Genomic DNA, 13,732 nt, shown 5'->3' with positions numbered 1-13,732 from the left:
TGCCTGTAATCACAATAATAAAGGACAAGGATATGGCCTGTTTTGCAAGTCCAAAAGCGCGCACAAAGGTTCGCAGCATCGTAGACAGGTGAGTGCCCAAACGCACTGGCAAAAGTGCATCAGCTGTCAAACTCACCTCATACCAGTGCGCGCGCACACACACAGTCGCACACAGTGCTGGTGGTTAGCCTCGGTATAGAAGGAGAGTCTGCCCCTCATAAAGCGACAGTCACCCACCACCAACAGCTTTATTATTGCTGATGAATGTAATTGCAATAATAAGGGATGAGCGTGTTTGAGATTCGCTAAGTGGTGGAAATTAAGGAGCAGGGTACGCCTCCCGCAGGTCAGAGCGCGCACTACTGCCTGAGGAGCGCGCGCTCTTATCGGTGCTCGCATACTTCCACGGATGTGTCTGCGTTTTAATAGCTGGACTGACAAAATAACCAGCTGCAAGTGGAGAGCACTGGTCATTTTATACTCTCTCTCTCTCTCTCTCTTCCTCTCTCCCCCCCCTCTCTCCCTGTCTCTCTCTCTCTCCTCCTCTCTTGCACAGTTCTTATGGGAGCGTTAAGCTCAAGTTTTGATCGGAAAGACTCAAAACCAACCTGACCTTAGAACAATTCAAAGAAATGAGCCGACGGCACAAAAAGCAATGAGTAAAATAGGTGATGTATTTTTTCATGCTTCTCTTTCGCTCCCTGTCAGTCTATTTATGTCCTGTACTTTAAATAACAGCTGTATTAACAAGTAACGTTATGCACTGTTGGGGATTTTAACCATAACTGAAACTAAAATTGAATCAAAAAGACATTTTCAAAATGACTTGATTTCAATTTCACCTGGGTGGCGAATTTCCCTGAAACATAAGAAATAAGGCAGCTAGCAGCTGTGGACCAATTCATTTGCATTAGAAGTAATCACATTACTGCCTCATTCGGTTGTTAGATTCGTCTGATTTTAATAAACAAAAAGTTTTATAATCCTACACTAAACTAAAGGAATCTCGTTGAGATGAATAGACCTCACTTTTTTTGCAATGTGGAGTCCTGGTTTTGTTCCGAGGCTCCATGTCTGTGAGGCAGAAAGGGGGCGGGGATGGGATATTCAGATGAGCCGGAGTGACAGCTCCAGTTTCCCCCAATGCTCTGTGTCTGAAACTCCACTGGCTCCTTCCCTCCTAACTCCTCACTTCATAGTGCTGCGTACTAAAAACATCGGACGCTAGGGGATCAAGACGCATGCCACATTGCCTCTATGTGGGCACTTTAACAGATCTTTCGGGGTTTTTTTTCCCAGTAAGGGGGCTGTGGAGGGAGGACTTTTTTTTTATTTTCATTGTCTGATGACTGTTTGCACGGCTGATTATTGAGTTGATTGTTTATTATTTTGGCTGTTGTTGCCCGCCGCCCTGCGCGTTTTTTTTCCTCTCTTTTTGGAATCGGCGACCTATACCGCGCTCCCCAATGTCCTATCCTCAGGGTTACCTCTACCAGCCCCCGGGCTCTCTGGCTCTTTATTCGTGTCCGGCTTACGGGGCCTCGGCTCTGGCTGCCCCGCGGAGTGAAGACTTGGCGAGGTCGTCCTCTGGCTCAGCGTTCAGTCCTTACCCTGGATCGGCCGCTTTCTCCGCCTCGGCCGGTGCAGGCTTCTCCAGTCCACTGTCATACTCCACGGATCCAACTACGGGATTCCCATCCTACATGGTAAAAACATTTCATAATATTTCATAGAGTAGTTTTCTAAAGCAGACGAATGTGTCGGTGTGTTTAAGTCTTTAAATACGCAAAATGCTTAGCTGTCTCTCCCAGGCATACGGCGCGAGTGAATCGGTGCGGATTTACAATGTTATTGTTATGATTGACTAATCAGTAAGTGCTCGCGGAACTTTTCCATTGAGCGCTGCACATTCATATATCTAGTGGCCTACTCCTCGTGTACTTTAAAATCCTTCACCCCCACTGGCTTATATGGGATTTTTTAAGCACGAGCTGCAAATTGTGATGGCTTGACCAACGCTTAACACTCGCTGCGCAGCTAATTATGTAGAACTGAACACCAACTAAGATTTTTTTTTCTTGGACGTTCAGCCTCCAAGCTGCGAACGCATGGGTCATAGAAAATGGATATAACACAAAGTGTAACCCCTTCTTCTTCACCAGTCGTTAAAATCACCAGGGGATGAAGTCGCTGACTTTATTCCTGAGTTGAATAAACGGAGTTTTAACATGAAAAGCATGACTCGCATTGCTAATGTCACAGGGCACTTCAAGCGTTTTAGGAAAGGTGCATATCAAGTGATTTGCTAATGGGATTTGTAATGCTGCAAAGAGAAGATATGTTAACACATTGGGGCTGCCACAACAAAACAAAAAGCAGCCACAGAGAAAATGAGGAAGTTAATAGGTGATTACAGAAAATTAAAATTCCCTTTTATTATCTTAAAGGCTATATTAACGGGAGCTCTGTTATTAGTTAATCCGATAATGATCTTAACCATTAGTTAACCATTAGTTCGTGGCTTTCTGCGGCCTGCTTTTACGCACGGTGCGTTTACTACCCCTGCTTATAATTACAGATATTTATTGCAAGCTTTGTGAGCAGATATGACTAATGATCAAGGTAAAAATAAATAAATAGATAAATATGCATGTGTTTAATTTTTAACTTTGCCCTGCTAGTCGTCATGTGAAGCCCATATATTAGAAAACAAAAAAGTGAAGCTCGATTATGTCAATGAATTTATACCACTTTCCAGGTTTCCAGAACCAACTGGCCACACACGCTACACGTAGCAAGATCAAATTGATTGTTTTCTTAGTTTTAAAATAATTGTAATATTATGTGTTGTGCATGTGATATGAGCATTAACAAGACCTTGAAACTATACGAAGTTGCCTTGTGAATAAGTGAGCTTATTGCAAGGCAACAATGCTGTCACAATTTTAAAACAACCTTAAGGGAGAATATAATTTTAATACACAGCACTAGACAGCACATCGAAGATTTATTACTTATTTTACCACTTTACTCCAGAGCTCTCCATATGACGCACACACGACTGGCATGGCGGGGGCATTAAGTTACCATCCATACGGGAGTCCAGGGTACCCCTACCAACTCAACGACCCGGCTTACCGCAAAAACGCCACCAGGGACGCCACGGCCACCCTGAAGGCCTGGCTGCAGGAGCACAGGAAGAACCCATACCCGACAAAAGGGGAAAAGATCATGCTGGCTATTATCACCAAGATGACCCTGACGCAGGTCTCTACATGGTTCGCCAACGCCAGGCGGAGGCTCAAGAAGGAGAACAAGATGACCTGGGCGCCCAGGAATAAGAGCGAAGACGAGGACGAGGAAGACGGGGACGGAGAGAGGAAAGAGGTGGAGCGCTCTGAGAAAACCCTGGATAACAGCGAGGCTTCTGCGGAGGATGAAGGTGGGGTATAATCTGGCGACCGAGCCAATGATCCATTTAACAATTCAGGGTAGGATGGGGGTAAAAGGGAAGGGAGGGGTGGATGCCCCTTCTTATTTACTGCTCAAGTTATTTAGTGCAATAATCAACTAGTAAAATATATCAAAGATACAAAATGATAAAATGATAAAGCCAAATTATATTTTTTCTCTTTATGGAAGATATCTTGCTCCATGTATTACTTTAGTAACCACGTTGATAGATATCATTTTCTAATAAAAACGAGGTTCTGAGACTGAACACTGTACTAAATTACCTGTTAAGATGAACACTTTATTTTTCTTTAACATGATTAATGGAAGGTCAGTGGCAAAGTAGACACACAACATAGCAATAAAGGAGAGTGGCCCCAATAAAAATAAAATAAAAAAATACAATAAATGTTATTCTCTTAAAAAAAAAAAATACAAAAAGAGCATCATTGTTATCAGGAAAAAAGGCTTTTCGTTGTGGCTGTTTAAACTGATATAAATAATGAAGATATTATTCAAGCCTGGTTAGTTGTAAAACATTAGTGACTGCTGTGAATATGTATTTTGACTAAGAAACAAGTTTTCAGATTGTTTATTTGTTTATTTCATAAATTTCCACCTCATTATTACCGGTCATTAATATTTATTAGATAAATGTGTCTGTTTTTTACTGTTTAATTTTCTTTTTTCATTGTTTCCTTGTTATATATTCTTAGATCAGTATTTTTTTTTTTACGTAATTATGTATTTAAATTTTTATTTTTATTTTTTCCTCGTGTCTTAGGAATCAGTTTGCACGTCGACACTCTGACGGACCACTCCTGCTCCGCAGAGTCTGATGGAGAGAAGGTCAGCTGTCGTGTGGGCGAGCTGGGCTCTGACCGAGCCGGCGACAAATGCGATGAGGACGGCGAGGACCAGGACCACGACCCGCGGGTTCAGCTCTCTCCCAAACCCGTCACATCGTCGCCTTTAACGGGAGTAGAAGCGCCGGTTCTCAGCCATCACCAACACCATCATCACCACCACCTCCATCACCTCCACCATCTCCACAGCCAGCGCGAGGATTTGGCCCGGAGCCTCGTCAATAGCAACAATATTAACACCAATAAATCGTCTTCATGCCTTGATAGCAGACCCTCTTCGGGGGTGCCTCAGAACCCCACAGTCAAGCCCAAATTGTGGTCGCTGGCGGAGATTGCTACCTCGGACCAAAAGCAGCAACATCAGCAACAGCAACTGGGGCAGCCTGGGCAACCAAATTGCCCCTCCTCCAGCGGTGGCCTCCTCACTCCCCCCACGCCTTCCACCACCTCCCCGGCTGTCAGTTCCCCCTCCCTCTACCCGGCCCCCTCCATCCTTGGAAGACCTATTTATTACACTTCTCCCTTTTATAGCAATTACACAAACTATGGCAACTTCAGCCCCCTGCAGGGCCAAGGGATCCTGCGGTACACTAATTCATCTGGAGTGAGTCTGGCTGCCGCCGCTGCCGCCGCCGCCGCTGCTGCTGCTGCAAACGAGGGTCTCAACTCCTCACACCAGGCTCTGGAGGCGAGCACAAACCCCAAACACAGACCAGACTCACCCCTCGTTAAAAATAACCCAAACCAGATTGTTGTTGTCGAACAGCAGCAGCAACAACAGCATTTCAGATCCGCAAATTTAGAAGCAAAGAAAGGTACGTAATAACACGATGCGGTACACTGTTACCAAAATGATAACCATTTTGAAAACTTATTTAATCTAGTGTTGAATCTTGAGATTGTATTTTTCTGAAACACCGGGGAGGGGCAAATCTCTTCGTGGTAGAAGTAAAATGAGTTCACTTGTTTCCAATGCAAATTAACTGGGTTTTCTTTCTTTCTTTCTTCTTCTTTTTTTTTGTGTGTGTCACTTTCATAAGTCATTGTCGTGGCACCATGGGATGACTGGGCTGTTTTTGCTTTGTCCCAATAAAATTGAGACTCTTTCAAGCAACCTTGCATGAGAAACAAGTGGCATTATCTGACACTTTTTTTTTTTTTTTTTACTTGTTTTAAGATAAATACGATTTTAGGACTGAATATGAGACTAAATGATTTATTAAGATGGACATTTTTTGCAGCACAGTCTAAGCAGATGAACGCGTATTATGGCCTATAATTCGTTTTCAGTGCAGTTAATTTTCTGGAATAATCCATTTACAATTGTTCTCCGTTTTTTTAAACTATATGCATATTTCTTTTGGTCTTATCAGAATTTTATAAAATCATTAAGCATGAGGCCACGGGATTTTCGTTTTGCAACAAGCTCGCAGTAGGAACCAGTAGGGATATAACAAGAAAAGCCTGTTGCAAACAAACGTGCAAGAGGACACCTACAGATATAGACATTAAAATAAGTCCATGAAGGACAGGCCTCAAATCAGCCTAACCACGCGCACGGGCATGCGCGTGCGTGCACTCACTCAGTGGCAGCCTGTGAATCCAGTAAGCAGAGAAATGTTGCCATAGCTTTGAGCAGGAATCCTATTTTTAATGTTTCCTCTGATGTGTGTGTGTGTGTGTGTCGGCCCCAAACCTTATCTGTCAGCTTAGTATAATTATAAATGACTCTGGGTCAGCCAAAAGCAAACAAATCAGTTAGTTTGCTGTGTGCATTCATCGAGCAACCTCACATCTTCAAATGTCACTTAGGTGATTGTGGTGGTTACTTTTCCTTGCACACATTCAAAGCGTTGCCTACATGCCGCTGGATCAGAGGGTGTACCGGCAATTAGGCTGTGGGGATTTTTAATAAGCACTTGCAGTATATAGAGCTGTTTTTGGTGAGAGTGAGCCTGACAAACTTTGTGTTTGCAGAGGAACTGATCGTTTGATCGTGTTGGATTTTTTTTTTTTTGTCTTTTTTATTTCCATGGTCTGCAGGTAGGTGTCACAATTGCTTTGACTATAAAACGAGAAATGACACCACCTTTTAGCCTCATGTTTTAACCCCCATAACCTTTACTCCAAACCGGATCTAGTGCCACCATATTAGTCGGAATGAACGCTGCTACCGCTTCCTCAGCTCCACACACAGGCTGAGACACTCTACAGCACACACGTTTGTCAGATTACCATTGTATTATTTCACTTGTTTTGTTTTGATGCATTGCGGATAATAATTTCATATGCTGGTTTGAAAAAGAAAAGATCTCCCATTATATGTGATTTACATGTTATTTCTCAGGTTCCTATAGTTTGCTTATTTGCCACGGTATATTATTTTAGTATATATCTACGTGTGGAAAACATAATTTGGCCTTTCTGTGAAACCGTATTCGTAAAAAAAGGAGGTGTCTTGGGACGCAAGGCAGACGGAACTGAAGTGAACTTGTGGACTTCAAAGTGGAATAGCCTACATTTGATATTTATTTTTTTAAATGATGGCGAAATGATGCCTATAATTTATGCAAGTTGTATTGCAAAAATGGGAAACTGACATCGTCTGTTTGTTTTGTAAATATATATATTATGGACGGTTTTTATTTGAGACGCATTTGGGAAAAAAAGCTACACAATCTTGTTATCAGGAGTACTTTTACTAATTTATATCTTTGAATGTAAATAAAATAAAACGCGCCGGTATAGATGTACTGGCGGGGTATGATATCCATTATTCAAAGGAGAAAATATTAAACTGTTTTCCCAACTATGACATAAATCTCGGGGCGTCATTCTTTCATTCATAACAGACTTGTATTTAACACCGAGGCATTTTTTATTCACTCTGCTCATTTTGTTCTTTTATTTTGTCAGTCAAACGCAGATGGGAAATGCTTGATGAATCTCGCTCATCATAAACATTATGAGTTTTCACAGATTGCACAATCCATTCTTTCTAAATGGACCATCATTTTCTTTTAGGGCCTCATTCTGGTCAGGGAATCTCCCTCGGCCACATATTCACGACCTTGATTGGGATAAACGACATACTTATTTCATTTTTCTCCCCCCTTTCTCCCCCCTCTCACTTCGCCCTGCCACACATTTATTTTTCAGTGTGATTAATACAGCCGTGAGACGCATCGGGCATTATGGGCTCCCAGCGGGGCCCGTCCCTGGAGCTTTTTAGCCCGGTTCAGGATGGGTCAGCCCTGCCTGCTTCATTACGGCACGGCATTGAGCAATCCATAAAAGTCTATCTAAGCATCTGCCAGCTCCAATGGGCTGTGTGATGGGCCCTAATCGGACAGGCTTTCCTCTGCTTTTCATCATGGCTTGGTTATTATAGCAGCTTTAGGACACAGCTAATTAAACAATTTAGGGGGAAAGTGGTCTATGGAAAGGATTATTATTATTATTATTATTATTATTATTATTATTATTATTATTATTATTATTATTATATGTTTTTACGCATCTTGATTTTCTTGTTTTATTTGTACAGTGAAATTAATTCCAACATTTTGTCTCTCACAGCTGTGGCCTTGCAAAGTGTGAAAAACTCAAAGATCAAATACATAATATTCCCATCCTCCTAGAAGAGGCCTCCATCATCGCTCCCAGCCAGACTAAAAGCTAATCCTTCATTTTCCAGTTGAATTTGAGCTTGAGTGTTGTCCAAATCTCACGGGACTCCCTTTCACCTTGGTTTTCCTCCTCCTCCCTCCCCCGTGCTTCATCCAAGGAAGTAATATTTGACTGCCACCAGGGATGTAGTGGAAGGGTAAACCCACCTAAACTCAGTTAACCCACCTTTTAGGCTGACAGAAGTCTTTGTGACATAAGTCCACGGTATACTTTGCAGTGAATAGTGTCACACTGTCAGAAATGTTATAAAGGAGTCTTTTAAGATTAAAAAGGAAGCATTCAAGGATGAGTTCTTGAAAGTATTATTGATTTTTGTTTAAATTCAGTGTTCTTCTTTTGATCTTCACTGTCTGAAACGGATATATTTTACCTACCTTTTTATTTACCTGTACCTCACTGGCAGCCACCTATATGGACGCTATAGCCTCTGGCCAGCTTCGTCTTCCACAGCCCAAATGCTTTCATTAGGAGTTGATTTATTGAAATGCACGCTTTATTCTCAGGTGGGCTCCCCTGGGGACTCAACACTGTTGTCAAATAGCACCAGAGGCACTCTGCAAAGCACACAGGGGCCCTGCCTCTCTTTCCCTCTCGCTTTCTCTCTCTCTCTCTTTCTTTCTCTTACCCGCTGCTGCTCCCTCCAAATGTCAACATTTGTTCTCAATAAAAAGAGTTATTGTTTCTGTTTAAAAAAAATAAGAAATGCTCAGCAACCGGTCGCCTTTGAACTCATGAAAAGAAACTTCCACCCCACCTCTTTGTTTGATTGAGAGCAAGGGCAGGTGAAAATAGGAGCAAGGCGTCCTTTGCACATGACAAACCTCAAGCTGTGAAACCCGTTATGAAACGATTGTGAATTTATGCCACAATTAGTCTCAATTGTACAGAGGCATTTCTGTCCCTTTTGAAGAACCTGCTCTTTGCCTCACATACGTTCAACTATTAGCAGAAGAAACCAGGGTGCCCTTGACACAACCTAGATATTGATCCTCAAGGGCAAAACAGACAATTTGCTGCGTTGCCGAGACTACTGTAGAGTATCAGGCCCAGTTAAGCCTGTGCTTTAGAGTGAGGGACCAATTTTAACTTATCTAGATATTCTTTAATTCCATGCATTGCATATCAAATACAGTCATAATCCTATCATATAGCTTACCAATGAGGGTGTGTTCATCCATGCTAAGGACTAGTTGTCATTGAAAGCTAAACTGATGGTATCACAAGGCTCATAGGCATCATGTGAGTGTAGACTGGAGAGCAAGTGGACTCATTCCCCTTATCTTTGATCAAATAAGCAGCTCGTATATGCAGATAATTCATGAGCTCTTTGTATCCTTTATCCTCCCATCAACCCTTTCTCCTCCAAAATGCTTCAGACATTAATCTCTGACGCACACCTGCGTGTCTCTCCAACAGGAAGTTAATGCAGCTAAAGTTTTATTATGGCAATAGGGGGTTTATTATGTTTCACAAACAGCAACTCTAGTAGTTAATGGGGTGGGATGTTAAATAATACCAGTAGGAATTAATGAATCAGCTACAGATGCCAAGGCTTTACAAGAAAAAATAAATACTGAAATTCAACTTCCATATCATTTGACAGTCTGTATGAGCAGACTTCCACTTGTGTCTCTCATGGGCAGACACAAGCTTGAATAATTATCCCTTTCTTTAATCTAGGATGTAATACAGCTATCTCCTTGGACAATCCATTGAGAGAAAATTGTAAAAGAAAGCTGAACACTTTTCAAGGGTTCTTCAAAGAATAAGAAACATCAGAAGTTTATATTATCCCACTGAAATTCAAAGGTATGAATTTTACTTTAATAGGCATTACACAAACCAATGATATCAGCAACAATTCCAATTATTTTTCATAGCATATTTGCAGCCCTTTATTAAATAAAGAAGGAATAAATGTGAGCACCACACCCTTTCTGACACTCTTATATCGTTCATGGTAAATCCACCCATTAAGACCCAACCATAAATACTGCTGATGTTCAGACTTAACCGTGAGTAGGACTAATATTCAGGGGAGAGTGAGAGACGAAAGAAAGCGGCGTACAAATCAGGTACAGGTGTGTTTAATAACACACATCAAAGTGGATGGGGGACTTTAAAAATGAATCCGGGGTCCTGTCCTCTCGTAAAGGTGTCAGGTGAAATGTTCACTACTCTGGATGATCAAGGGGAATAAGCTGTGCAGGATTTTGACACACTCACGCACACACACAAAGATACACATACATACTGATGCCGCTTCTCACTCCCTACCCTAGCGTACACGCACACACACTGTCTCAGACTTAGAGACGCTAATGCTTGTCCACACAACAGCCCAAACAAGGCCATTAGGAGCTCTGACTTCCACTCCTAATTGACAGTTATGTTTAATGCCTGTGGTGAGTAAACACTTCAGAGTAGTGGACTGAACCCTTGGGCTGTAAATCAGGCAAAAACTGGAAGCCCGTGTTGGAGGCGGTTGTGAAAACTCATGTAAAGGTGAATGTAAAAGGTGAGGTGCAAAAGACATTCAATATACTTTATGAAACCACCGGCATGATTAATGCAGTCTCTGTCTGTGTGTGTGTGTGTGTATATGTCTTCGGCGTGTTGTGCACTTATTATTGAAAAGTATAAACACAACACAACATAGGTGCATTTGTTTGCTAGTGCTTGCAAGTGTACTTAGGAGCTTATTCTAATCTGCTGAGCACACATTATCCAATAACTGTTCACTAACTGTAATGTAAATACTGACCCACATTGTCTGTATTATGCTGCATGTCTTTCTCCCCCTCTCCTCCATTCCTAGCTGTCCTATCTTCCTCCTTTTCCTCCTTTCACCCAGCCCGGCCATCGGCAGGAGGGTCCCCCATCTGAGCCAGGTTCTGCTCAAGGTTTCTTCCTGTTAAAAGGGAGTTTTCCTTGCCACTGTCGCCTTAAGTGCTTGCTCTGGGGTCAGGCTCTGGGTCTCTGTAAAGCGCTTTGAGACAATTTTGATTGTGGAAGGCGCTATATAAATAAAATTGAATTGAATTGAATTGAATTATTTTTATCATTGTGGTGTAGTTGCGAAATATCATGATCATTATCATTATTGTTACAGTGCTCATGCAGCTGTACAACACATACAATACATTCTATTCCACACAATCACTTCAATATCCTTTATTAATAACATGTAAATATACATATATACATAAATGTGTTCAGGGCAGTGAAGTCTAATCAAATAGGCTGCATAAATTGTGATTTGCACTTTGAATGTGTGACCAGTGACCGACAGAATGTATGATTAATACCATGGTGTTTGCATATGTATTTTATTGTGAAACTCCACTCATAGGTCTGAGTATTGCTCAGTTGTTGTGCTTAATTTAACAACACAAGGACGACATTCAAGATATAAAACATAATGTGAATTTAGATATTGTTAAATTTAATGGGCCATTTCACCATTTTTAATAGCACACACAATCATGCTGGCACACCAACACACACAGTCATAGTGCCGGACCATCTTAACAGTAAGAAACAGTATGAGTGACAGAGTGGTGACATGTGACACAAGTTAAGAACTGTAAAAGGATGCTGCTGTTACATAAGTGTCACCAGCGTCCCCCTCTCTATGTCATTATGTCACACCCTCATGTTGCAATGCCTATATATTCAGTACAGTCACACATTACACACATACACTCATGATTGCACAGACAAAGAGTAAGTCAGAATTTAAAATATGTAAAAGCAGCATACACTTAAACTTTCAGCATTTATTTTATATGTATTGCAGCACTTTTGCACAGTGTGTATGTGCAGCAGGTAAAACTCCTGGTGTGATTTCATCCCAACTGGCAACACATGTGTTTCCATGTGTTTATCTATACTTTTCATCTTCTATAGCCACAGTAAATGACTGCTTCTCTACACACGGTGATATGTGTCTCAGAGCAGTTAACACTCAGTTAAACCTCCATCCTGAATTGCAAACTGTCAGCATTTAAGATCAGTGAGTCCAAAAAGTGGATGAGGCAGACATTAGAAAACATGGTTTTCTCCTCCTGTCTGTCTGGAGTGTTTTATAAATGAGCCCAACATGTCTGCACAGAACCTTTTTTCCCATCACGTACTCTGCAAGACATATCAGGGAAGTGATTCATGTTAAATAGTATCTGTCAGACTTGTCGGTTAATTAAATGAAGCTTTGCTTTAAGCGTGCACTTTAGTGTCATGACTTTTCACTTGATTCTACAGCTTTCAACCTAAGCTACTTTCACTGAGTAATGGGATGGCGTGCAAATCAAACAGCATTAAATGTAAATGTATTGAAGAAAGACTCTGACCTGAGATGCTCATTTAATGAAAATAATCCAGAATACAAGCCTTGAGGCACAGTTTGAGGCCATTTATATAAGCTGCCCAACTGTTTATTTTAGGGAAACTCTTTAAACATGTTGCATCACTTCAAATTATACCTAGATGTAATAAATCAAAGGCAGCTGAAGAAGCGTCTTGACTGAGTTGCGAAATGTCAAGTTGTTTTGACTGCACAATATGACCGGGAAAAAGAGAAGCAGGGCCCATTTTAAATTTTCAGATGAGTTGATGTTTCTGAAACAACCCTATGATAAGACAAGGATTTCTGATCTTCTCTGCGAAAGTTGGACATGAGACAACCTAACCTCCACACCCTTCCCACCTCTCTGTGTAAAGGTCACACCACTTCCTGTACTGTCATTGGACATAGGCATTTGACATAATTCATGAGGTGCAGAAACCAACTTACCGTTTCCCTTTGAAAAAAACTTAATTCTAGGTTAGAGTTTGAAATTGTTGTGTCATCTAATGTGATTTACTGTATTACTTGGTATAGTGGGTTTGTAGGGTTTTTATGTATATTGCCATTGTTTTAAGCACTAGTTTTGGAATGTCAAATCCAAAGTCCCCACCACAATCTAAATGAAACATAATCTTCAAGCCATAGTCACTAATGCCCCCCCATCTTTACCACCCACCAGCAGACCCCCCCCCCCCCCCCCCCCCCCACCCCCCCCCCGCCCCTTCTCTCTTCAAAATCTCCAACTGTACTCCCCTGCTCTAAATAGGGTTATTCCCCAAGAGGTGGGGTGGGGGGAAGGAGAACAGGGAGACTGCACTTTGAGCCAAGCACACTCTTCTCTCCTCTCTGTCTTCCTCCATCTCTCTCTCTGAGGACAATCCTCTTTTGACTCCGAACCCACCCAGGAATATTAGTCTTATTGCATTTAATCACTGAATCCTCGCACCCAAAAGATTTCAATTCATTAAAGGCACTCAGATATTCAGGCCAGCTGCTTCCTGGCGACTGGCTAAAGACAAGGTGGAGACAGACAGGCTCTGTGAGTGTGTGTGCGTGTGGGGGGGTGTGTGTCTGTGTGTGTTCTCTCTCTCTCTCTTTTTTTTTCTCTGTGGAGACAGGGCAACCCAATCCTCAGCAATGCCCTGGCTGTGCTCAGCACAATTCAGCGACAGCTATACCTAATCACACTACACAGAGGTGGTTCTGCTTATACTGTGTGATTGTATGTGTGCTTCAGGTGGAGGAATGTGTGTAGAGGAGTGCACAGTCTGTGTACGCATACAACTGTGCGTGCACATACTGTATATGTACACACACACACAGCTTTGCAAGGCTTTTAAAAGGAGAGACTGTTGATCCCTCCACAAGCAAGCGAAGC

At 41.9% G+C, this 13,732-nt stretch overlaps 1 protein-coding gene across 2 annotated transcripts; it reads left to right on the top strand.

Annotated features, from left to right (window-relative positions):
- Positions 1 to 1,262: 1,262 nt before the first annotated feature.
- Positions 1,263 to 13,623, top strand: irx2a (iroquois homeobox 2a). 2 transcript variants are annotated; one of them, XR_005894357.1, is made up of 5 exons: positions 1,263 to 1,706; positions 3,037 to 3,442; positions 4,238 to 6,002; positions 10,091 to 10,094; positions 13,612 to 13,623. XR_005894357.1 is itself a non-coding variant. In XM_041043377.1 (3 exons), exons 1-3 carry the CDS (start codon positions 1,467 to 1,469, stop codon positions 5,140 to 5,142), a joined length of 1,551 nt encoding a protein of 516 aa, XP_040899311.1. In that variant the 5' UTR covers positions 1,263 to 1,466; the 3' UTR covers positions 5,143 to 7,100. The 2 variants fall into 2 exon arrangements, 1 of the variants encoding a protein (XP_040899311.1); XM_041043377.1 differs by lacking the exons at positions 10,091 to 10,094; positions 13,612 to 13,623 and having other exon boundaries at positions 4,238 to 7,100.
- Positions 13,624 to 13,732: the final 109 nt, after the last annotated feature.

Source organism: Toxotes jaculatrix, chromosome 8 (assembly GCF_017976425.1).
Source record: "Toxotes jaculatrix isolate fToxJac2 chromosome 8, fToxJac2.pri, whole genome shotgun sequence".
In the NCBI taxonomy this organism is placed as follows: Eukaryota; Metazoa; Chordata; class Actinopteri; family Toxotidae; genus Toxotes; species Toxotes jaculatrix.
This window is presented reverse-complemented; position numbering and strand designations above follow the sequence as displayed.